Here is a 25,827-nt window from a genome sequence, read left to right as displayed (position 1 = left end):
GCATAGGAGCGGGTGGCTTCTGGTTTTTGCCTCAAACCTCCTCTTATTCTGCCTCCCACCCCGTCCCAGCCCCTCTTCCTGCTTCTGAGCAGTCTGGCTGTTGTAGGGTGGGGACTGGCTCGGGGTGTACAGACTCAGGATGCTCCATCCGTGCCTGTTGATGAGAGCAAGCAATGGGGGAGGGGAAGCCCAACGTGGGTTGAACATATGTAAAACCACCCCCTTCTTCAGAGCTAGAAAATGCTGCTCTTTAGTTGCCTCCTTCCTCCTCACCCCCAGGCTCCTCCTTTCCTTTCCTGTAAAATCCTAGAGTGTTGTTGCTGGAAGGAACCTCAGTGAGCTCCTAATCTAACTTCAGAAAGGGACACTGAACCCCAGATAGGGGCTTGTTGGATGCGCGGTCCTGGAGCCCAGGCCTCCTGGGGCCTGCCGCGTGGCCCTGCCTGCCACCGTGTCATGCTGCTTGTTCTCTTCACGCCTCCCCACCCCTAAACCCAAACTCAGAATGGTCGTTCTCTGAAAGGCAGGGTGAGGGGCAACAATTCCACTCTGTCCACCTCCCCCTCTCCTGGGTTTGAGTGGGACGGTGGCTGCTTCCTTCTAGGTCCGGATGCGACTCTGGGAGACCAAATTCGGTCTTTTCATATGAGGAGCATAAGTGTGTTTGTGAGTTGGGCTTGGAGAGGAAAAGTTTTCTTTTCTTTCTTTCTTTTTTTTTTTTTTTTGAGACAGAGTCTCTCTTTATTGCCGTTGGTAGAGGGCTGTGGTGGCAGCTTAGCTCTTGGGCTCCAGTGATCCTCTTCCCTCAGCCTCCCCAGTAGCTGGGACTACAGGCACCTGCCACCACACCTGGCTATTTTTAGAGATGGGGCCTTGCTCTAGCTCAAGCTTGTCTTGAACGCCCAAGCTCAAGCAATCCATCTGCCTTGGCCTCCCAGAGTGCTAGGATTACAGGTGTGGGCCTCTGTGCCCGGCCTGGCCCTAGTTTTCATCTTTTGAGACTCTTTCCCCTCCCATTTAGTGGCTAGTTATGTGACCACAGTGGTATCAGCAAGTATCCTGGGGGAGGAGAGAAGCAAGCAGAGGAAAACTAGAATGAGGTTTTATCTTATTTTTTTAAAAGAGACAACTTTTTAAATGTCTCTTTCTGAATGTGCATTTGTCTGTTTCTCTGTTCTCTGCATCTGTCTCCATATCCCCTGTGACTACGGCCAAGTCCATCTAACCCTACGCCCCTCCATGTCCGTATCTCTCTCTGTCTCTTATCTCTATCTCTGTCTCTGTTTCTTTTTCTCGGTTGCTCTCAAACATCCTTACTCCAGATTGAAAAGTAACTGACCTGGGAGCCCCAGCCTCTTCCTACAACCCTGCCAGGGGAGAACCTCCCTGGCACTGGTAGGTTGAGAAATGCCAGGTCCAGAGCTGCTGCTGGGGCGCCAGAGACACTGCCGAACCGCCTGCCGAGTGTGGAGGCTGAATCTGGGAACAATGAGAAATTATCTGTTAATTCTCGGATCCTGCCACCTGCTCTGCTCTGAGCTGGCTCCTTTGCCTTCAGTTTAGATGCAAATTCCCCCACTCGATGTAATCAAAATATTGATTTCCCTGCCTCACAGGCTGGGCCCTTGGAACGATCTTGTGTTTTTTTTTCATTCCCTGCAAAGGCAAAACAAGGCGCTTTGTTCTGCGAATTTCCCCAGGAACTGGAGAAGGGGAGGGAGCAAATCGCCGGTGGAGTGACAGAGTTGCCATAAACACGGGCAGAGAGCAGTTCCTTTCCATTTGTATTTTACATAAACACAAACCTGCCGCTTTGGAAACTGCTAATGAGCATCTAACCGAGTCCTCCAAGCTCCGGTCCCTCCCAGGGATTGAGGTACGCATCGTGGGTGGAGGAGACGGTGATAGGGTCTCTGGGCTCCTCAGCCGGGTTCTTAGAAGCACCCAGGAGGCTAAAGGGGACCCCAGAGCCTCACCAGTTCTTGAACAGCAGCCGAATACTTTCCGCAGGAAGGCAGCCTGGATTGTACAGTGCTGCTGAGTTCAGCCTGCTCAGTCCCTCCGCCCGACTTTCTAGCCTTCACCAATCGCAGGCGCCTGGAGTCAGAGTGGAAGCTGCGAGCCTGCCCCAGTGACCTCCTCCCCCCCCCACCCCTTTCTCTCCTAATCCTGTGCCTGCGAGATTGTAGCACCAACTGGGCCTTCAGCACCGTGGACAGAGCCAAGGCGCTTGTCCGGGCAGGAAAACCGCCTGGTTAGTCCAGGGTTCGCGCAGGCCTTGCCTTGGCTCCTGGTGCCCAAGGCCCGAGCTACCCGGGGATTGCATGTCCATGGGCCGGCTGGCGCGTCTGGAGCAGATGGCGCGCAGTGGAGACCGCCAGGAGCTGGGGCTCCGAATCTCCTCCCTCCGGAAAGTGAGTCACTGCCCGAGCCACTTCTAATTAACGTTTTAATTAGGAGGAAAGACCCTTCTCTCCCACCAGTCACCAGGCAGACGACAGTCCCGCGGTTTCCGGAGTCTCCAGCTAAAGTTTCCTTCGCAGCTTCAGGAAGCAAAAGGAGCTGAGTCTGGAGCTTTGGGTGAGCCCCCCCACCGCCGACAGGTGGAGGACAGGAGGCTGTGACAGGTCCCTTGCAGGGCCCAGATTCCCTGACCGTCCTGAAGACGGCCCATACATTTCCAGAACAGAGTGGGGCACGTCGTAGCCCCTCACCCAATCTGTTCCTGAACCTCGCTCCACAGTTTTGGGGCGGTCACTCTACTTTAAGTCTAGCCTCAATCCTCCAGTTTAGTTTTCTGCCTTTTCGCCCCTAGTTATGCTACGTAGATACATTATGTCTTTGCACCAAAGCGGGGAGGTGGGTCGGTGGCAACTGAGCGACGTCTTGAAATGCCCCCCATTCCTATTCGCCAGAAACTTTCCCCTCCGGTTGCCATGGAGAGAGACAGCCGCTGCCTCTTGTCGCCATAGCAACGTGCGGGACCGCGGACCGCAGGATTGCGGGGCTCAGAAAGTCTTCTCGCAGTTCGCATCGCCCCGCTGTCTTGGGGTCTTCTACCTCCGAAGGTGGGACTTAGGGCAAGTGTGACTAACTTCTCCCATCAGGAACCTCAGCCAAGGGCCTCCCACCTGCAGCCCGGTCACCCCTCTTTCCACTACGGGGTTATCTATTTCGCTGCCACTCTGTGGCATGTAGCAGTTCACTGTGTGTTTTACAAACACTGTCTTTACATCCCCAGGGAGCCCGTAAAACACTCAAAATCATCATACTTCTTTTACCCATTGGAAAACTGAGGCTCAGAGAGGCCCAAGGTCACACACACCAGGCAGTGACCACGGAGCAGGAAGCAGGGCTCTCTCCCGGCCTGGCACCCTCCGACATTCGGGACCACCGGGCTCTGTCGCCGCGAACCGCCCGGGCCCAGGCCGGTCCCCGGGTGTAGAGGGGGCGGCCGCGAGGCGCCAGACTTGTCAGCTGCCGCGGGATGCCACGTGAGGGGCGGGGACCCTGCGGGGAAGTGATTAAAAGCAGAACAGAGCCGCAGGGGGCCGCTGCGGGAGGGTCTTCTCGGCCGCCTCGCCCCGCCCAGCCCCGCCGCGGAGCGGGTTCCAGTGGCTGCTCCGCAGGCCTGGTGTCTGGGGCATGAGCGAGGTGTGGGGGGACGGGGGGCCCCGGTGCCAGGCGGCGCTCGCGGTCCTTGCCTCGCTGTGCCGGGGCCGGCCGCCCCCTCTCGGGCTGGACGTGGAGACTTGTCGGAGCTTCGAGCTGCAGCCCCCCGAGCGCAGTCCCAGCGCCGCCGACTCAGGTAACCGGAGACCCGGGCCCTCCCTTCCTGGACCCTCGTGCAGGCTGTCCCCTCCCCGAGGCAGCGGTCCCGGGAGCCCCGGAACCCGGAGAGATGACTCCAGCTCCGGAGTCCGGGTTGGAAGCCAGCCCCAGCCGGTCCCCGGTCCATGGCCCACAGAGCGTGGAGCCACCCAAAGGGGACAGGAGAGGGAAGACCCCCAGCCCCTCCCGCGTGACTCCCGCGGGGACCCCAGCGGAAAGCCCGGCTCCGGGACGCGGCACGCCGGGCTCGGTCCCCCGGCGATCTGCCAGGAGAGGGGTCAGCGGATAAAGCGGGAGACCGGGACATCCGACACGGGAAGAAAGCTCGTCTCCCCGGTGTCGAGGTCCAGGGTCGTCGGCCTGCGCGTCTGTCTGTCTGTCCTCTCGGTGACAGCGGCCGAGCCTCCTGGGTCCCTCCGGGAGAAACTTGGGTCTGCGGCTGGCACGAGGTCTTTGTGTACCGTGTAGCGTCTCCGCGGGGGGCGGGGGACAGGGGCGGGCTGGGGAGGGTGTCGCTGCGCCCGCCCCCGCGCCTCCCGCGCCCCTATAACCCGCCCGGGTCTCCCTCGGACTCGGACTCGCTGCCGGCGCTCCGCGGAGCCGGTGCCTCGCGTCGACTTTGCCCGGGGGGCGCCTCCTGCCCTGGCGGCGCGGACCCTGCGTCGGACGCAGCCCGGGGCGGCCGCCGAGCCGAGTCGAGCTCGCCTGAGCGGGTGAGTCCCGAGCCCGCGCCCGGCGGCTGCGGCGTCTCCCGAGAGTCGCGACAGCTGGAATGGCGTGTCGCTCCCTGCAGGCGGGAGCTGCGGGCCGGAGGGTGGGCAGCGTGCTGGCCGGCCAGCCCCGGGTATTACCTGCTGCACCAGCGCCGTGCGGCCACGCTCACCCGCTGCGGTGCGGCTTCTTTGTCCCGATGCTGGAGGGTCCTGGCCGGAGCGAGTGCCGGGTCCTCTCCGGGGGGCAGCGGCTGGGGGAGTTGGAGGCCTGGAGAAAACGCGGAATGGGGGTGGGGAGATCTAGCGGGGACCGAAGCGCTGGGGTTCCTTGAGGCTCAGCGGACTCCACCCCTCCTTTCCCCCCATCCCCAGTAGTGCGATACTGGGCCTAAGGGTTCGCGGGAGTTGCCCGGTGTTTCTGCACAGCTGGCGCGAGAAAAAGAGGAGAGGGCTGCGGGAGGTGAGAATTTGCTCCCCAAACGCCTTTCCAGAGACAGGAAGGCAGGGACAGGAGAGAGGGTTCCGGAGCAGGTACAGGTGGGGTAAGCCCCCCTGCGGCCGCCCGTTCCCAGGCCCTGTTTTTACCTGAGGTGAAGGGTTGGAGATAGAGGTGGATTCTGGATGAGGCACCCAGCTGTTTGGGGGCGGGGGTAGTGAGCCCAGGGAAGGCTGTGAGTGTGCCTGTGTGAGGAGAGGGCTGTATCCAGCCTCGGGGTCCGTGATGCTCCCACCTCAGTCCTCTGAGAGTCATAGGGGGCGCTACTTTCTCTTTGGCCCTGGAAATGTTTAACCAATGGGTTGATTACTGCAGTAGAAGGGACTAAGGTTAGATACAAAGAAGAACTGGGGGTGGGGTATAGTGATGGAGAGTGGGGAAGCTGATTCTCCCTTTTGGAGATTCTCAGAAGAGCAAGTATTATCAGACTCCGGTTCTCTGGTGCCATGCCTCCTATACCATCGGTCTCCCTATACCCACCAGACACAGAATTTTCCCCAAGCCAGGGCGCCTTTTCCTGACTCTCCCTACTCTCCTGCTCCTTTCCATCTTTTCCACCAATGATCCATCTCCAGTGGGGCCTTAAAACAGGTCCTGACCGCTCAGAGCCAGAGGTGAGAACACACCTGTTGAGTTCCCCCTGGGAAGGAAGCTGCCCCTCCTGTCCATCCAGAGCAGAAGTGCTGGGGGTGGGGGTGAGGGCTGCTGGGGAGTACAGGTGCGTGGTTTCAGCATGTCCTGATAGGGGGCGGCATGGGTGCTCTGACTCCAGAGGGATGCCCCGTGGTGGAGAGTGACAGGTGTCTGGATGGCCAGGTCAAGGGGAGAGAAACCGGAGGGGTGAGAGTCAGCAGGCTCAGATGAATCAGTATGCCTTCGCCACAGGCTGCCTCAGAAGGGAGTCAGAGTTGTCAGCCCTGGTAAACTTTAACTTTGGCTGCTGAGTCACAAATCCCAAGAAGCCCAAGGGCCATGCTGGGAGGCTGAAAGGGACAGAGGAGGCAGAAGGAGGCCTTGATTATAGAAAAAGAAAGAAAGTGGTTGAGGGGTAGTGCCTGTGGCTCAAAGGAGTAGGGCACTGGCCCCATATGCTGGAGGTGGTTGGTTCAAACCCAGCCCTGGCCAAAAACTGCAAAAAAAAAAAAAAAAAAGAAAGAAAGAAAAGAAATACACATAATAATAAAAAGAAAGAAAGAAAGAAAGTGGTTGAGAGTGGCTTTGAGATCTTGAGGATTTAGGTGACCACAGGGTCTTGGGAGCTGCTGCAGAGCTCAGGACAAGCCTCCAGGTGTCCCACCTCCCAGCCTGCTCCCTGCAGCTCTGAGCTACTTACCTGGGTCCAGATTCTCTGGCCAGAGTTATGCTGAAGCTTTTTCAATTGCAGTTTCATGAAAAATGCATGCAGGTGATCACTAGAGCGTGCTCAGCTCCCATTACCACTTTATGTTTCCCTGCCTTCCTCCTGTTCTCTGGATTTCTAGTGACACCCTGCAAGTCAACAAATGACTTCACTGTCATTTATGGAGAGCTTCTCACCTGCCAGGGTCTGTGCCAGGAATTGCACAGATATCTCAGTTAATCAGACCATGACTTGGAAACACCTGTATACAAACTTTCAACTACAAGCAAGTTCCCCTTTTTCTTTAAAAACTCTAAAGGGAAAGGGTCTGCTTTCCTCCTTAGTATACCCCAAGTGTACACTAACAGGCAGTTCTCCGAATTTCCTTTGTGTCATTTGCCTTGTGGAGGTGAATGAACTTTATCTGTAGGCCAAGTTGCAGAGGGTTTGATATGGTTAGCATGGGTTCTGGACTTAAGGTGGTACGCAGAAGCCTTCCAGAAAATGACAGAAGACCCTGAGCTGCTCTCTCCCTCCCAGGCTGACAACCAGGAGTGGTTATTCTCCAGGTCACCTATGGCCGTGAGATGTATGTGGTGTTTTTTCACTTCACTAATGACTCTGGAGATGTTCTGTGATTCAGCCGCCTGGCTTTGAAGGAGCCTTTTGCAACACAGAATATTTTCCTGCCTGCTTGTGATGACAAATTAAATGTACATGTCATTAAAATACCAGGTCCTGTTTCTATAACGAAATAATCGGCAACTCCCTCACTCTTCCCTGGAAGGAAGGAATTCTGCAGATTTTGCCTTTTTTGAGGAAAGGTGCTGTACATGATCCTTTAGAACTTGTGGAAAAGATATCCTGACTCTGGGTGCTTTGAGCTTTAGAATTCTAGAAGCATGGTTTAGTATCTATGCGTTAATTACAGTTATAGTTCTAGTCTCATAGTTCTAGAAATTCTCTTAATTTATGGTTCTAGAAGGTCCCTCCGAAGCTGGGAATTTCGAGAGAGGTGGTGGTTTCAGGATGCCCCATGCCTAAGCTCTGTGCGAAAGATGTGATCTAATGTTCTAACTTGACTTGTATATAACTTGTGGCTGCAAATGATTAGGACTGGCATTGAGGCATCTGGATAAAGTCACATTTCTTTAGGATCTGTGTAAGGTTGTCTACAGTGGGGTAAAGCATGGCAAGAAAAGGTTCTGACTAAGCTAAGTAGCACCCTGCTGGCCTTGCTTAGGAAAAGAACCCTCTGAGGACTGGGCCACACTAGAAACTGAAATCAGAGAGGCCTTTAAAAGTAGAAGCAAAAAGGAAAGTATGATAATACACTGCCTCATCCCTCCCTTCTCTCTTTTAGGGCTGCTGAATTAGTTTTCTTGCTCCACAAGGGCCCTCTCACTAGCTGCAGGTGTAAACAGGGAGGCGTAGAGAGGGAAGAGAATTTCCAGAGAATTTCCGACTTCCTGTCTGCCCCTCCCCTCTGTCCCACCAGCCTTGATCCCACATTCAGGGGGGCCACACACCCTAACCCGTCAGGTAGACAGGTATAGTTACCATCTGCCAAAATAATATTAATAATTGCTCCATCAGTGCTAATGCTCTGTTAGCCATAACACTCTACATTAGTCTCCAATTTAACTCCGAATCCATAATCATGGTGGAAATGGGCACCAGTCATAAAGCTTGGTGCGCCTTAATTAGCTCAGCATTGTCTCTCCTCATCACAGCTTTTTCAGGAGCATTAATTCCTTCTCTGTTTGGACTCTGCTAATTATCCCCATCGGTAGCTCAGCCTGCATCTCTGAAAGAAGGAAAGGAGGCAAAGGCCCTCTGCTCCCCTGCCCCCAACCCTGAATTTTAATTACACCGGGTTCTCCTAATAAACGTACAAACCCCAGCAGGGCTTATTATTAATGGACCTCATCTGCGAGCTTCAGTACACAGTAGCCCTATTCTCCCAACACACACTCACAGAGTCAGGTATTCCTCAAGTACATCTCTACACGGGACTTCTCCAGAGGCCACCAGTTATCCACCTGGTAACTGGCAGGCAGCCTGCAGTGTCTACTTTCCAGGGAAGAAGGGGGCGGGTCATGAGGAGGCCACTCATAATCCCCATCTCCAGGCTTCTGCTCAGGTCAGGCCAAAAAGAGGAGGAGGCCCCCGAGGACAGCTGAGAAATGCCTCTCCAGCTTCTCTGCCCAGCCTAGGACTCTACAGCTCAACTTTCAGTCCCCTCACATGCCTGGATCAAGAGCCCAGCCTTTGGCATCAGAAAATCCTAGGTTCGAATCTTAGCTTTTCCACTTAATTGCATTGTACTCTTGAAGAACTTAGTCACTTAACATCTCTACACTTGGTTTATCTTTGAGAGGTGAATACCAATTTCTTAGGGAGGCTGCAAAGGTTAATTAGATAATGTAAGGATCATAGGGCTTATCATGTAGAAATAAATAACAAGTGGTATTTTAGAATTAATATTAATGGTTCTGCCCAGCTTCTCTTCCTTTCCTAGACGAAGTGTAGTTCTTCCAGGCTCTTGGGCCTCTGTGTCACTTGCTATCCAGTCTCCAGGCTGTGTTTTGTCTATGTCTCTGGTCTGTGTCTGTGTCCTCAGCCAAAGCCGCTCCTGCTCTCCACAGCCTTGGCCCTGTGTGTTTCTAAGGGTCCAGCAGCAATCTCAGGCCCTGAAACCAGCCTTCTCTGGCTTGGTGTGAGTGGGGGAAATGATCCTTTCTTTTTGCTTCATCTCCCCAGTTTACCTTTTCAATTACAATCTGTTAGTGAGAATGCCCGTTACTGTTACAAAATGGATTTTCCTGACGTGGGAGCCCATCAGAAAAATGGGACCAATAGCAGGCGAGGAAAACTGCTGATGAATCCTAACACTATGGGTGGAGACAAGGGGAGGGGGCTCCAGGGCTGTCTTTGGAGAAAGAAGTGTCATCGAGAAAGACAAGAAACTCTGGGCTGCTAATGAATAATGAAGCACTTTCTGGAAGAGAAAGGAGAGCGTGGAACATTACTCTGGCCATAGTCTCATTTAAGGGGACAAGCAGGTCCTGCCCTGATGGCCTTTGGGGGCTCTTACCTTCCCAGGAGAGGAGAAGGGACTAAGGTCCCACAGATTCTTTGCCCTCTTGTCTCGTGTCTCCCTTCCCTGTCTCTCTCTGAGGCTTAGCTTTGTTTTGTACACAGCAAACTGTTATGCTCCTCCAAAAACCAAAACATGATGAATAACAGCAGCTTACATTTGGGGGACATTCACCACCTACCAGGGACTGTGCTCAAAGTCTTCGCTTGCTTAATATTCACAGTGATTCTGTGAGGTGAGGTAACTAGAATCCTCACTAAATAAAAGAGGAAACCAGGATTTGGAGAGGTTAGATAATTTGCTCAAAGTCATACAATTAGGAAGCAGTGTAGATGGCAGGTGCCCTGTGGTCATGAGGGCACTGGTGCCCACCCGAGTTGCTTGTGAAGTCCAGTCTCCCAGCCAGGACTAGGAGCCATGTGCCCCTCCCTGTACAAAGCCATGTCACTGGGAATGTTTCCAAGGCTTAGTTCTATAGCTCTGTTCTCTCCCAGAGGCCGTTGGATAATTCACTGCTGTGGTTTACCAAACCAGATGCCCGTGGAATACTGGAGCTCCTCTGAAACCCGAATGGAGATATTTAACAATGAATGTTGAAGAAGGGACTTCTTTCCTACAATTTCCAAGAAAACTTTGCAAGAGCATGAGATGTTCTCAAATTATTTTTCTCCCATGAACCTCTTCTTACTCCTTTGGAATTCATTAGTGTTCACCAGCTGATAGTAACAACAAAACAACTCGGAAAGTAGCAAGCAGATGAATATTAATAGAAAAACTTGGAGATGTGTGATCTTTAATATAGTATGTATTATGTCTAGAGATAAAGAGAGTTACATTATTTATGGATGAAATAGTTATATTATTTCTGCTAGTAATATTGTTCTTGGTTTATAATGATAAGGTTAAAGCTATCTCTATTTATTAGTGTTCAGGGCTTGGAGATATTCTGCCTATTAAACAAATTTCAAAACTAAGGGATATTCAGAACTAGACTGGGTATAGCTAATAACAATGGGTAATAATTATTATATTGGTTACTAAATTCTAGGTGTTGTTGTCAGCACTTTTTTTTTTTGAGACAGAGCCTCAAGCTGGCGCCCTGGGTAGAGTGCTGTGGCATCACAGCTCACAGCAACCTTCAACTCCTGGGCTCAAGCGATTCTCCTGCCTCCGCCTCCCAAGTAGCTGGGATTATAGGCACCCGCCACAATGCCTGGCTATTTTTTGGTTGCAGCCGTCATTGTTGTTTGGCGGGTGTTGTCAGCACTTTTGATCTCTTTTAAACTCCACAGTGACTTTACAAGGTAGAATCTATTATTACCCCCATTTTATTTTATTTTATGTAACTTTATTTTTTTTTTTTTGTAGAGACAGAGTCTCACTTTATGGCCCTCGGTAGAGTGCCGTGGCCTCACACAGCTCACAGCAACCTCCAACTCCTGGGCTTAAGCGATTCTCTTGCCTCAGCCTCCCGAGCAGCTGGGACTATAGGCGCCCGCCACAACGCCCGGCTATTTTTTGGTTTTGCAGTTTGGCCGGGGCCGGGTTTGAACCCGCCACCCTCGGTATATGGGGCCGGCACCCTACCGACTGAGCCACAGGTGCCGCCCTGTAACTTTATTTTTTGAGACAGAGTCTCACTCTGTGGCCCTGGATAGAGTGCTGTGGCATCATCATAGCTCACAGCAACATCAGTCTCTTGAGCTCAAGAGATCCTCTTGCCTCGGCCTCCTCAAGTAGCTGGGACTTCAGGCACCTGCCACAACACCCAGCTAATTTTTTCTATTTTTTAGTAGAGATGAGGTCTTGCTCTTGCTTAGGCTGGTCTTGAACTCCTGAGCTCAAGCGATCCACCTGCCTCAGCTTCCTGTATTACAGATGTGAGCCACTGCACTCCGACTATTATACCCATTTTACAGATGAGAAAACTGAGGCTGAGATATCTTGCATTGTTTGCCAAAGTCACACAGTTTAAAACCAGGGGAGGTGGACATAGAATGACCCCAGTCTGGCTCTCCTGTGCTTCTTTCTCTCTAGGCTGAAGGGGAAGTTAAGAAGGAAGAAGAGAGGGAAGAAGAAAGTAAATACTCAGGAAGTACTTTCTCTGGTTCAGTGTTGTGCTGAGCACTTTCTCCCTTACTAGAGGGTTACCTCTCTCTTGTCCTGAAGCTAACACACGGTATGAATAGGAAGAACATTGGATCAGGATGCAGAAAGGTAGCAGAGTTGTGCATCAGAGTTCTATCTGCCTCACAGGGTCAAGGTTAGAACAAGATGTGAGTAGCAAAGAGGTTCTGAAGGCTATTTGTGCACTTGCGGTTTCCTAGGGGGTAACATTTCTCAGTGGTTGGCCCCAGCCCGCCTGAGTAGTCACATGTCTTAGAAGTCACATATCTTAGATCATCTAGGCTTTAGCATATCCCTAGGCTGGGCTGGTGTTTTTCAACTTTTTTAAAAATCTCTTGGCACACTTGAACCTATAGTTAAACTTCCATGGCACACTTAAATTATATTAATAAAAAAGAGTAAATAAAGGAATATACTTACTGTGCTTTGAAATTCTTTCAAAAATAATTTAACAAATGACTTAAAAATTTTCACCACACAACTAAGATCATCTCACAGCCCAACAGTGGGCCATGGCATACCGTTTGAAAATCACTGCCCTAGGACATTACAGGAGCCTACACCCCTTCCTAAACTTAATGTACCCCTGACCAGGGGGTGAGAACTGTCTGAATTCGCATATAGTGACTTTAAAGGGGCTAAATCCTCTACAGTACTCCCCGCCCAACCACCTTGCACCCCCTGTGAGGATGAACTCTCTCAGTTCCAGACCTAATTCTCCTTTCATTGCCTGCCGGTGAGATGCTATTGGCTTTCCTGATTCTGGAAGAAGATTCTTCAGGCCCGAAGGGTCTCCTGGTTTTCTGTTACCAGCCTTGGGTGCTGGGTGCTGACTACTGATAATCCGTACCCTCTGCCTTCTCTGATCACAGCTCCAAGGGAACCACAGCTGAGGGTCACGTGGAGAAGCAATCTAAATAGGAACCACACAAGGGAGAACTGATTCAACTGGCTCGCACCCTTCCCCCATCTCTCTATTCATTTATGAATTCAGTTTTTTGTCAGGCTGAACATTTAAATGCACTCTATGCTCTCTGGATTCCCCCTACACCCCACTTCTCATTAAAATTCTAATTATTATCAGAACAAGTAAGATGTATGATCAAAGGGAAGCAAAGCCCTAGAAATACCTTTTGTTTTAAGGTGACTCATATTGCTGAGAATGAATTCAAAACAACTGTAACAGAGAACAGATGTGATGGGTCTGGGAATGGTCCGCTATGTGGAGTAAGGATACGGATCTGTGGTAGTTTTCCTGGTGATCCTGGTGAGATAAGGAGCTGAAGACTGGTCTCCAAATTATTTAGCAAAAAAAAAAAAATTGACTTAGTACCACCAATATATGTTTATTCCTTCCCAAGTTACATACATGTTCTACAAAGGTGACATTGCAGCACCGGACTGACTAGAAACTGGTTTCTAGCCCAGTTCTACCACTTACTAGTTGTGTGATCTGTGCATTTATTTAACCTTCTACGTCTCAGTTTCCATACTTGTAAAAAGAAGATAATAATCATATCTGTTTCATTGGAGAGGATTAAGTGAATGAACATATAAAAATATACTTTAAAGTCTGGACATAGTAATGTTGAATAAATGAACTAAACCCAATAATAAGCCAGGTGCGGTGGCTCACTCCCAGCATTCAGGGAGGCTGAGGTGGGTAGATCGCCTGAGCTCATGAGTTCGAGACCAGCCTGAGCTAGCGAGAGACCCCCATCTCTAAAAATAGCCAGGCACTGTGGCGGGCACCCAGCTACTCGGGACGCTGAGGCAAGAAAATCACTTGAGCCTAAGTGAGTCTCTTAGCTATGAGCTAGGATGCCACTGAGACTCTGTCTCTAAATAAATAAATAAATCCAATAATAAAATGCTATTGTTACAATGAACCTATATATCAAAGCTTTGGTTTCTTTTAAGATAATAAGTATTTAAATAACCTAGGTTTTTTTTCCCCCCTCTGGGCCCCTGAGATGTTTGCACACCACACTGGAGACCGTTAGTCTAGACGTTAATTTAGAATCAACGTTCTTGGTTCCTGGCAGTCTCTAAGGACTAACTCCAGCTCCCTGGCCAGGAAAAGGCCCCCATATCTCTGATCAGGAAGCTGGGCTGGGAGTTGGGGAGAGGGGTGGGAGGTGGCTCCGAGCTTGAGGATTCTCTGCTCTATTTGTGGAGGAAGCACCTGAGCCAGGTAAATAACCTGCAGCAAGGGAATCCAAAGGCGGTGCTGGCTTCCCAGAGAGAGCAGCTGATGGCCTCCCCTCCTTCTCAGTTCCTCTGGGTGTGGGACAGCGTTCCCTGTGTGCTATGACAGTCCCCTAGATCCCCCCAGGAGGGACGTGGGCATCTGTGTATTCCACGCCTAGTTCAGAACCTGGTACATGGCCAGTATTCAGTAAATGTTGGCTGAACTTGGTTGCAATGTGAGATAATTACCACCCTTTTATGTGCCATTAGTTCATTCACTCATTCATTCCCACATGCCAGTTTCTATGTAAGGCCCTGGGTCAGACACATGGGAAAAACACAGGGATGTAGTAGCCTAGGGTCGCCCACAGTTTAATCAGAGGCAGAGGAGAGAATGCCAGGTAGACATCTGGACTCTGCTCTGTGTGTGACCCTCCAGGCAAGTCCCCTCTCGGCTCCCAGCTATAAAAGCACAGCATGGCGCAGTACCTGTAGGATCATTTCTCACCTTAAATGGTAAAATTTTTAAGGTACTGGAACAGGCTGATCCAGGGGCTGCAAACTCACAAGCCAATAGGGGCCAGGCAAGGAACAAGGAGCTGAGCATTGACTTGGTAAGAACATACCCTACACCCTTGCAGGGGCACATGTGCGGTCACCAACTCATTGATCTTTTCCAGAGAAGCCAGAACTGGGGTGATGATGATGATGGAACGTCCTAACTTTTCAATCATTATAGACGCCAGATGAAACTTTTCTGCTGGCTCGTCCACAAGTGACTTTTTCCTTTTTTTGGAGACAGTCTCACTTTGTCACCTTTGGTAGAGTGCTGTGGTGTCATAGCTCACAGCAACCTCAAAGTCTCGGGCTCAAGCAATTCTCTTGCCTCAGCCTCCCAAGTAGCTGGGACTACAGGCACCCACCACAACGCCCAGCTATTGTTTTAGAGATGATTGTTTTAGAGATGAGCCTCTGGCTCAGGCTGGTCTCTAACTTGTGAGCTCAAGCAATCCACCTACCTTGGCCTCCCAGAGTGCTAGGATTACAGGCATGAGCCACTGCTTCTGGCCACAAGTGACTTTTTGCAAACACTGCCAGGCATGCCATTGGCTTTGAGCCTTCTGACTTCTCTGCTCAGAGTGAGAAGAGGTCTTAGGTTCAAAGGTTCATCCAAGATTTGGGGAGGGAAGTGGGATGAGAGGTCTGCTTGACAATTTCCTGTGAAGGGAGGCATCCCTCACAGCTCTCCCGAGATAATGGCCATCTGATCACTGTGGTCATGGGTGGGCTGGAGGTTAGGGCAGTGAGTGCCCACCTCCAAACCTATGACAACACTAAAAATACCAGTTTTACGGAAAAGGACAGCTATAGAAATCATTTGTACAGGCATGCATTTAAGATACTGCAGGTTTGGTTACAGACCATCACAATCAAGCAAATACCCTGTTTTCCCAAAAATAAGACATCCTCCGAAAATAAGACCTACTCACAGGAAAGCTAAGACGTCCCCTGAAAATAAGACCTAGCGCATATTTGGGAGCACATCTGAAAATAAGACACTGTCTTATTTTCGGGGAAAGGGGTATCAAAGTAAAGTAAGTTACACAATTTTTTTTTTTTTGGTTTCTCAGTGCATATGAAAGTCACATTTCCACTGTAGTCTATTAAGTGTGCCATAGAATTATGTGTAATATATGTAAATACTTTAATTTAAAAATACTTTATTGCTAATAATGCTAATGATCATCTGATCCTTCAGCAAGTCATAATGTTTTGTCTGTGGAGGGTCTTGCCCCCATGATGATGTCCACTTACAGATCTGGATGGTGGTTGCTGAAGGTTGGGGTGGTTGTGGCAATTTCTTAAAGTAAGACAATAATGAAGTTTACTACATAAATTGACTTTTCATTTCACAAGTGATTTCTCTGTAGCATGTAATGCTGATTGTTAGCAATTTACCCACAGTAGAACTTCTTTCAGAATTGGAATCAATTCTCTCAAACATAGCCACTGCTTTATCGACTAAGTCTGTTCTAAATCCTTTGTTGTCAATTCAACAACGTTCACAGCATCTTCACCAGGAATAGATTCCATCTCAAGAAACCATTTCTTTGCTTATTGATAAGAAGAAACTCCTCTTCCATTCAAGTTTTATCGTGAGATTGCAGCAATTCCTTCACACCTTCAGGCTCCACTTCTAATTTTTGTTCTCTTGCTATTTCCACCACGTCTGCAGTTACTTCCTCCACTGAAGACTTGAACTCCTCAAAGTCATTTATTTATTTATTTATGTATTATTATTATTTTTTTTTTTTTTTGAGACAGAAGCTCAAGCTGTTGCCCTGGGTAGAGTGCTGTGGCATCACAGCTCACAGCAACCTCCAACTCCTGGGCTCAAGCGATTCTCTTGCCTCCGCCTCCCAAGTAGCTCGGACTACAGGTGTCCGCCACAACACCTGGCTATTTTTTGGTTGCAGCTGTCATTGTTGTTTGGTGGGCCCAGGCTGGATTTGAACCTGCCAGCTCAGGTGTATGTGGCTGGCGCCTTAGCCACTTGAGCCACAGGCACTGAGCCTTATTTATTTTTTTATTTCTGAGGCAGAGTCTCACTTTGTTGCCCTCGGTAGAGTGCCATGGCATCACAGCTCACAGCAACCTCAAACTCTTGGCTTAAGTGATTCTCTTGCCTCAGCCTCCCGAGTAGCTGGGACTGCAGGCACCTGCTACAACACCTAGCTATTTTTTGTGGTAATTGTCATTGTTGTTTTTAGCAGGCCCAGGCCAGGTTTGACCCTGCCAGCCCCAGTGTATGTGGCTGGCACCCTAGCCGCTGAGCTACAGGCACCGAGCCCTCAAAGTCATTTATGAGAGTTGGAATCAACTTCGTCTAAACTCCTGTCAATGTTGCTATTTTGACCTCCTCCCGGGAATCATAAATGTTCTTACTGGTACCTAGAATGGTGAATTCTTTCCAGAAGGTTTTCAATTTACTTTGACCAGATTCCAATTAAAGTGGGCAATTTACTTTGCCTAATTTACTTTGCATTTGCTTTATCTATGACAGTTACAGCTTTACAAAAATGTATTTCTTAAATAATAAGAAGGTTGAAATGACTCCTGGATGCATAGGCTCAGCATGGGTGTTGTGTTGGGCATGAACACGACATGCCTCTTATTGTATAGGTCTGTCAGAGCTTTTGGATGACCAAGTGCATTGTCGATGAGCAATAATGTTTTTAAACGAATCTTTTTTTCTGAGCAGTAGGTCTCAACAGTGGTTGTAAAAGATTCAGTAAAGGGCGGTGCCTGTGGCTCAGTCGGTAAAGCCCCGGCCCCATATACCGAGGGTGACGGGTTCAAACACGGCCCCTGCCAAACTGCAACCAAAAAATAGCCGGGCGTTGTGGCGGGCGCCTGTAGTCCCAGCTACTCAGGAGGCTGAGGCAAGAGAATCACTTAAGCCCAGGAGTTGGAGGTTGCTGTGAGCTGTGTGAGGCCACGGCACTCTACCAAGGGCCATAAAGTGAGACTCTGTCTCTACAAAAAAAAAAAAAAGGATTCAGTAAACTATGCTGTAAACAGATATGCTGTCATCTAGGCTTTGTTGTTCCATTTATAGAGCACAGGCAGAGTAGATTTAGCATAATTCTTAAGGGCAATAAGATTTTCAGAATGGCAAACGAGCGTTGGTTTCAACTTAAGGTCACCAGCTGTGTCAGCCCCTATCAAGAGAGTTAGCCTGTCCTTTGAAGCTTTGAAGCCAGGCATTGATTTCTCCTCTAGCTGTGTAAGTCCCAGGTGTTATCATCTTCCAGTAGGAGACTGTTTCTTATACATTGAAAATCTGTTTGGTGTATTCACCTTCATTATCTCAGCTAGGTTATCTGGATACCTCGCTGCAGTGTCTGCATCAGCACTACCTGCTCTTACTTTTGTGTTACGGAGACAGCCTCTTTCCTTAAACCCCATGAACTAACTTCCACTAGCTTCAGACTTTTCTTCTGTGGGTTCCTCTTTTAGCCTTCATACAACTGAAGAGAGCCAGGGCCTTGCTCTGGATTAGGCTCTGGCTTAAGGAATTGTTGTGGCTGGTTTGATCTTCTATCCAGACCTCCTTATCAGCAGTAAGGCTGTTTTGCTTTATCATTTGTATTTTCACTGGAGTAGCACTTTTAATTTCCTTCAAGAACTTTTCCTTTGCATTCACAACTTTGCTAACTGTTTGACACAAGAGGTCTAGCTTTAGGCCTATCTCAGCTTTTGGCATTCCTCCCTTGATAAGTTTAATCACTTCTAGCTTCAGATGTAAAGTGAGAGATGTGTGACTTTTCCCTTCCCTTGAGCACCTAGAGGCCATTGTAGAGTTAGGAAATTTACTAATTTCAATATTGTTGTGTCTCAGGGAATAGGAAAATCCAAGGAGGGGAATAGCCATTCAGTGGAAGAGTCAAAACATGCACAACATTTATTGATTAAGTTTGCCATCTTACATCGATGCAGTTCACGGTGCCTCAAAACAGTAACAATAGTAACATCACTGATCGCGGACCACACGTCTCTATAACAGATATAATAATAAAATATCGTGAGAATTTCCGAAATGTGATGGAGAGGCGTAAAGTGAGCACGCGCTGTTAGAAAAATGACACCAGAAGACTTGCTTGGTGCAGGGTTGCCACAAACCTTCAATTTGAAAAAATAATGCCGTGTCTGCAAGGCTCAATAAAGGGGAGCGCAATGAAACAAGGTGTGCCTGTAGTTAGCTTTGAAATATAACGTGTGGATTGGATTCCAACTTAATAGAAGTATTTATTGAACCTACTATGTTCAGAGTTCTGGGAGTCCAGAAGAAATTAATCCCCACCCTTAAAGAGATTATGCCCCATCTTATTCACTTGAAGTCAACTCAGTGTTTATTGAGCTCCTGTCTCGGGCTCCCTGGGGGTGGGATAAGGAAGCGAAGCCGAGTTAGCCAGCCTCTACCCACAGGGCCTCACAGCCTGTTAAGGAAAAGAGCTGTATACAGAAATGACTCTAAGTCTGGCCATACTAACAGCTCTAATACAAATTCACACAGCATCCAAATGTGAACGGAATGTTTCCAGAATTCGCACATTTGCTTAGGCTGCTATTTAAATTACTTTCCTTTATAGGCAGTAGGGGAGGCAACCCTGGTGTTCCCCACGCTGGCCAGGAGGTAGGGGGATGATGCTTGGGATAAACGCAGGTTACAGACATTTCACAAAGTGGACAATCAAGAGTCAACCCTGAAACCATCTCTCCGTCTGACCTGGCAGCTTTCTCACGACCATTCTTTTCTCTTCTTCCGTCTTTGTCCCTTCTGTGTGCCCCCTCTTCCAACACCCTCACCCACTTCTCCCCGCCTCTGTCTGTCTCTGTCCCTCCTTGCCCGGCTCGTGCCGAGGGCAGGCAGCTCTGTCAGCCTCCTCGCAGTGGTAGTTATTGTGTGTGGCGTGGCCCTGGTGGCAGTTTTTCTCTTTCTCTTTTGGAAGCTGTGCTGGATGCCCTGGAGGAACAAGGAGGCCTCCAGTCCCTCCTCCGCTAACCCCACCTTGGAGGCCCTCCAGAGCCCCAGCTCCAGAGGCACCATGGCAGACAAGCTGAAGGACCCAAGTGGCCTGGGCTTCCTGGAGGCGGCTGTGAAGATCAGCCACACGTCCCCAGACATCCCAGCCGAGGTGCAGATGTCAGTGAAGGAGCACATCATGCGTCACACGCGGCTGCAGCGACAAACCACAGAGCCAGCGTCATCCACCAGGTGAGGCGTGGACCCTTCCCTTCCCTAACCTGGCCCCCTTCTCCCCGCCCCAATATCCAAGCTACCCTAATTAATACATTCACAAGATTCCAGCCTGGGAGGATCAGAGACAGAAAAAATAACACATATCCTTTGACTGAAAAATGTCAGATGGTGTGATCTGTGATGGGCGGTCGACTAGGAAGTGGCCATGGGAAAAGATTTCATGAAAGGAAAACCTTTGAGGTGTGTGGTGTGCACTCAGGATGTGTGTGGGTGTGGGAGGAATGGGAGAGTAGTGGAGGGGAGTGCTGGGTGTTTGGAAGGAAAGGCTTCAGGCAGAGAGAAGAGAACAAGCAAAGGCTCAGAGGCAGAAAAGTTCAAGGTGTGCTCAGGGATGTGCCGGTGAAGGCTCATAGCTGGAGTCTGCCGTGTGTGGGAGATAAGGCAAGAGAGTTCCAGTAGCTGGATAATGTATATTCTTTGAAGACCTTTCAGGTTCTATGCATGACAGCGCTGTACATATGTCATCCTTGAACTGAAAACAGCAACAAGAAACACTTCATGACAAACCCCCACACTAAATTCAGACACAGCATTGTATTAACTCAAAACTTAGGGCCCTGATGGATTCCTGGGTCCCTGCAATATCTCTCCAGGCTCCCAGGGGACCAACACAAGGGAAGGAGGCCCTGTCTTCAGACTGGAGACCGGGAGTGAAAGAACTTGGGATCACACTGACAGAGTTTGGCTTTGGGTCTGTTGCTTACCTTCCCTGAGCCTCACTTTCTCCAACTATAAAACAGGGCTAATCACTTTTATACGGTTGTTGTGTGGAACCAGTGAAAGAATCCATCTGATGACAAGAGCTGACACGTAATATCATTTATTTTATCCCCGACCCTATACTAAAGTACTTTACATGCTTTAATTCACTTCACCCTCACAGCAGTCCTATGCAATTAATATTTTTATAGCACAGGGAGATTGAATAACATGCCCAAGATCATATAGGCAGAAAGTGGCAGAGCCAAAATTAACCTATGCAGTCTGGCTTTGAAGCCCGGGCTTTGACCACTTCACTACCTGCCATATAGTAAGTACTCAATAAATGGTGGTAGCGGTGATGATGGTGATGAAGGGAGTGCCACACTGAGGGTAAGACATGATGGTCATCTCCCTAAGGGATTTTATGGTTTAATGGGGAAATTGGAGTCAAGTCTCCTAGGAAAGAAACCTAGAAAGCAAGTAACAGAAGAGCAGGAAAAATGATGATAGCAATGGCTAACATTTATAGAGCTTACTCTGTACCAGGGACCCTTCCAGCTTCTTCACATATATTAAGACATATAATGCTCTCAACTCCCTTGCACGCAGAGCACGTGCAAAGGAAAAGCGGGCTCAACCAAGGATAGGGTGAACCAGGGGCACCAGGACTGCCCTCCCCCGAGCCCTGACCATGCTCTCTCCGCCCCCTCCTGCCCTCTGCCAGGCACACATCCTTCAAGCGCCACCTGCCTCGGCAGATGCATGTCTCCAGCGTAGACTACGGCAATGAGCTGCCGCCGGCAGCAGAGCAGCCCACCAGCATTGGCCGCATCAAGCCCGAGCTGTACAAGCAGAAGTCAGTGGACGGGGACGACGCCAAGTCCGAGGCCACCAAGAGCTGCGGGAAGATTAACTTCAGCCTGCGTTACGACTATGAGAGCGAGACCCTGATCGTGCGCATCCTGAAGGCCTTCGACCTCCCTGCCAAGGACTTCTGCGGAAGCTCTGACCCTTACGTCAAGATCTACCTCCTGCCCGACCGCAAATGCAAGCTGCAGACCCGGGTGCACCGCAAGACCCTGAACCCCACCTTTGACGAGAACTTCCACTTCCCCGTGCCCTATGAGGAGCTGGCTGACCGCAAGCTGCACCTCAGCGTCTTCGACTTCGACCGCTTCTCCCGCCACGACATGATCGGTGAGGTCATCCTGGACAACCTCTTTGAGGCTTCTGACCTGTCCCGGGAGACTTCCATCTGGAAGGACATCCAGTATGCCACGAGTGTGAGTACACTCTGTTCCCTTGGCTTCTAGAGAATTTGCAGTTCTGAGTTGGGTGGGACATGTCCCCAGCCTCCTTCCCCCCTAGAGACAAATGGGCCTTTGCCCTTCAGGATGTGAAGAGGGATTCTGGAAGCTGCCTGATGGCCTTGCCTGCCCTGGGAAGTTCCTTGCACTCTGCCCCGGGTTGGGGTGGTGGACAGCAGAGTTTCTAGGGGGATGGGAAGGGAAGGGAATTTTATCCATGGCTTCTTTCGCTGGGTTTTTATTGGGCTTTTTTTGAGACAGAGTTTCATTCTGTCACCCTGATTAGAGTGCTGTGGTGTCATCACAGCTCACAGCAACCTCAAACTCCTGGGTTCAAGCAATCCTTCTGCCTCGGCCTCCCTAGTAGCTGGGACTACAGATGCCCACCACAACACCCAGCTCATTTTTTCTGTTTTTAATAGAGACAGGGTCTCACTCTTGTTCAGGCTGGTCTCAAACTCCTAAGCTCAAGGGATCCTTCCACCTCGGCCTCCCAGAGTGCTAGGAATACAGGCGTGAGCCACAGCGCCTGAACTATCTGTGGCTTCTGAGTGCATGTTCTGAGGTGGTTCTTCCTATCCACTAGGCCTCAGTTTTGCTGCCTATAAAATTATGCTACGTGTACCTTTGCTCATGGGTAAGGAAGGGTTGGGCCAGGCCTATGGACTGAATCAGACAACAACATCTACCGAGGGCCTTGATGTGTGTTAGAAGCTTAGAATAGAAGACCAAGGTCAGGCGATATCAATCAGGATGAACCAAGCTATGCTGCAGCAACACTCTTAGGATTTTGTGGCTTAAGACAACCAAGGTTTATGTTTTGTTCATTTTACGTGAGCTCTGCAGCTTGGCTGGGAGCCCTGCTCCACTCCAGTACCCAGGGATCCAAGCCGACAGAGGCTCCATGTGGACACGGGCTCCCACAGTTAAGTAAACATCAGGGGAAGAGGATGTGGCGTATCATGTGCTATTTCTTAAAGCTGCCATGCAGAAGCCACCCATGTCACTTCTACTCACATTTCATTAGCCAAAGCAAGACACATCGCAAGTACTACTATCAAGGGGCAGGGGCTAAGCAATCCTGCCATGTGCCCAGAAGGACATCTGCAGAGACCTCATGACCTAACAGCACCAACAGAGTCCCTTCTCTTAGGCTTTGTCTTCCTGGTGCAGACTGGGGATGGGGGAGGCTGTCTCAGAGGGAGACGCAGCTAATCCACACATGAGAGCTGGGCTGTTCACAACCAACTGGAATTAGCCAGGGACAGTTTTGAAGAGCAAAGACTCAGGCTGGCTTTGAAGAAAAGGGAGGACAGATTTGTCCAGAGCCCTTTGGTTTGGCATAGATGGTGTGTGTAGCCCATGGGACGGAGGAAGTTGTGTAACTGTGGTCTGCAGGGGTAGCTGGTGTGCCTCTCTCTAAGCCCATCTAACCCACGGGGAGCTCACAGGGCTGTTTCCCCCAAGCTCCAGGGTCCTCGTGTCTGAGGCCTCAAGTGCTAACCGATTGAGTGTCTTCCTGGGTATTTCTTGCACCATATCTGTAAGAGGTGACCCACTCTGTCTGCAGACCTCCCTTTGGACAGTTAGTACTCAGGTATCTCTGGATTGAATTTTTGAGGAGAGAGGCTTGGAAAATTAGCCCTGTCCTGGTGGGCAAATGGTACAGATCTTGATTTGTTCAAAGACAGAAAGCTTGATGGGTTCACTTCCACCCTAGGAAGGGTCTCTGGGACACCCTGTGGTCATAGCTTGTGCTGACTTATGCCAAGTCAAGTGCCGTGTCTCGGTGCCACCTTACCTTTGCATTCCTGAAATGCCATCCCTAAGAACAGCTCGAGCAGCCAGCCGGCAGACGGGGCGGACAGACGGGGCGGATCAGAACAGCAGCTGTGCGCCACCCCAGGCCTGGAAGCTCTGCTCTATAAATCACTGTGAAGTTTACATCTGGTGTAGCTTGTCCCTTGTGGTCTTATAAGGCAGCAGCTTCATTATGGTGACTGTGTAGGTAGTGAAAAGCAACTCTGTCCTCACAGTGAGGCCGCAGCCCAGACAGGCAGGTGAGAGCCAGAGGCTACAGGAAACGGAGTTCAGCCCAGTCCCCCAGGAGCCTTTTTGCTTCCTACTAGAGCCCCCACCTTCCTATATTATGCCTTTAGCTCCAGACCTGAGTTCCAGGATGGAAATTTTCATACCCTAGAGCTGCTGTGGCTCTCCCTGCCCCAGTCCCGTGCCCAGTCCCTACCCCAGCTTCCCCAAGAGGCAGATGGATCCAAGAGCACCACACAAATCAACTCACCCCCATCACCCTCAGTCAATATCACCATAGTCTTCCTCCATCTCTTCCTCCTAGGAACCCTGGGCCAGGCACAGGGTGGGGGTGGGGGTTGGGGTGAGGCTGGGATAAAAAATAGCCTCTTTGACCCACAAAAGCATAATCAAATCACAGAGACAAGCAATGTCCTCACAGTGACTAGCAATGCAGGGCGGCCAGTGCTACATACTGTCTGCAGTTATAAGATCCCTGAGCATTAGACAGCTGGGAAGGAGATGAGCAGAATTAAACTAGGTGGGGAAGGACTTGTACAAATACCCCGATAGGAGGAGGAAGAAGAAGCATTATAGCCAGGAACAGAGGGAGTCCAGGCCCAGGAGTTTCCAAAGCTGCAGAGCTGAGGACCATGCTCAGACACCTGGCCTTACTCACAGTCAGAGCTGGACAGTCCTCTTCCGGTGAGTCCCCTGGGGCCCTCCACCTGCAGGCATGGTTCTCAGGAGCAGGTCATCACCCTGGCAGGCAAGGACTCAAGCAAAGGAGAGGGAAGAGAGCCAAGAGAGCTGGTATGTTTACCTTTTGTATGGTGCTGACTACAAAATTTAATTATCTGTAGGCCAGGGAGGCCCAAGTCACAGTCAGGGATGGCAGAGCACTCAGTGTATATGAAATCAATCATGTGGCCAGCGCAACAGGGGACAGTACAGATGGGCACAGTTGACAGTGGGCTCCTATCTTTCCCACATGCCAGATTCCGTTCCCAGAGCTGCCCTTTGGACCTGAGCTAAGGACCCCCGGCAGCTCCCCTGCCTGAACTTCCTGCCTCCTGCCTTTGCCCACCAGGTTCCTTCTGTCAGGCAGGCCTGTCCCCCTCCTCTGCCTGGCCCAAAACCAATTCCACCGTTCAGAGCCTGCCCAAAGCTGTCCTCCTCATGGTCTTCTGGTTTCACAGCAATTGCTCCCCGCCCCCAATATATTCTCCAGATCCCTCAGTTATGTCCTGAATCACATTCTGTCTTGTAAAGTCCCCCCCAATGGCTCAGGAATGGCTATGTCCTGCATTGGACTTTCTCTTATATTTTCCCTCAGGGCTGAGTGTAAGAACCGGCACATTCAGGTCATCGATAAGTGACCAATGGCTTACTTAATTCAATTACAACTATATGTCAACACCCAAGGAAAGGATTATTAAAGAAGCAGTTGGAGCTGGGGGTAGAGGGCCCAGTTAACCTGGGAAGGCTTCCTGGAAAAGAAGCTCAAGTAGAATTTTGAAAATGGGTATTGCCAACTTGGTGGGGAGAGACCAGTCTGCGCATTCATTCAGGGGTATGAATCAAGTAGACGGTTTGCATCTGGGTGGCCAAGAATAACCAGTCAGATCAGGTAGACTGGACAAAGCAGAGGGTGACCCACAGGCTGCGCAAAAGGAAAGGGGCTGTGAGAAAGGGGTCTCAGGAGCCTGTTCTGTGGTCACATTAAGTGCAGTGAATGGTGCCCCTGTTGGTGTGAAAGAGCCACATCTGAAGCTTTCTGTTGTTTTCTCACAGCCGCTGAACCCTGAGCTTCAGGGCTATGAAGGGGAGGTACACACCCAGGGAGTCTAGCTCTTCGTTAATTGCAAATCTTAAGCCAGGGACACTCACTCCCCCAGCCCGGATTGCTCTGGAGGGAAGTCTGGCTGCCCTGTGCCCCACTGGCTGGAGGGCAGCTGGAGGCCTCTGGGTTTCCACTGAATCAAGCAACAGAGGCCTAGGAGGGAAATCTTGGGAGTTCACTGCATCCATTCTAGCCCTGGGCAGGGCTGCCCCAAGCTCCACTGCCTTTCCTCCCGCCTGGCTTGCCTGAGGGCCCTGCTGGTGTCTGAAGCATTCCCAGGGATTTGCCACTGTGTATCCAGCCAGAGCTTTGAGTGCCATGTCTCGG

At 50.3% G+C, this 25,827-nt stretch overlaps 1 protein-coding gene across 8 annotated transcripts in view; it reads left to right on the top strand.

The window, feature by feature from the left end:
• The first annotated feature begins 2,319 nt into the window (after positions 1 to 2,319).
• The window catches only part of SYT6 (synaptotagmin 6), a 64,214-nt gene continuing 40,706 nt past the window's right edge, over positions 2,320 to 25,827 (top strand). For 4 of the 8 annotated variants that reach the window (XR_008380048.1, XR_008380047.1, XM_053590520.1 and 1 more), the window contains exons 1-3: positions 2,320 to 3,808; positions 19,310 to 19,575; positions 21,047 to 21,605. Coding sequence is in view for 5 of the 8 variants with exons in the window: in XM_053590520.1 (XP_053446495.1) it covers positions 19,319 to 19,575; positions 21,047 to 21,605 (816 nt within the window). In the remaining 3 variants the exon portion in view is untranslated. Of the gene's footprint in view, positions 3,809 to 4,439; positions 4,545 to 19,002; positions 19,576 to 21,046; positions 21,606 to 25,827 lie in introns of those variants that run through there. The other 4 variants (XR_008380049.1, XM_053590523.1, XM_053590522.1 and 1 more) reach the window with 2 other exon arrangements.

The sequence above is a fragment of the Nycticebus coucang genome, chromosome 5, assembly GCF_027406575.1.
Source record: "Nycticebus coucang isolate mNycCou1 chromosome 5, mNycCou1.pri, whole genome shotgun sequence".
Lineage (NCBI taxonomy): Eukaryota > Metazoa > Chordata > Mammalia > Primates > Lorisidae > Nycticebus > Nycticebus coucang.
This window is presented reverse-complemented; position numbering and strand designations above follow the sequence as displayed.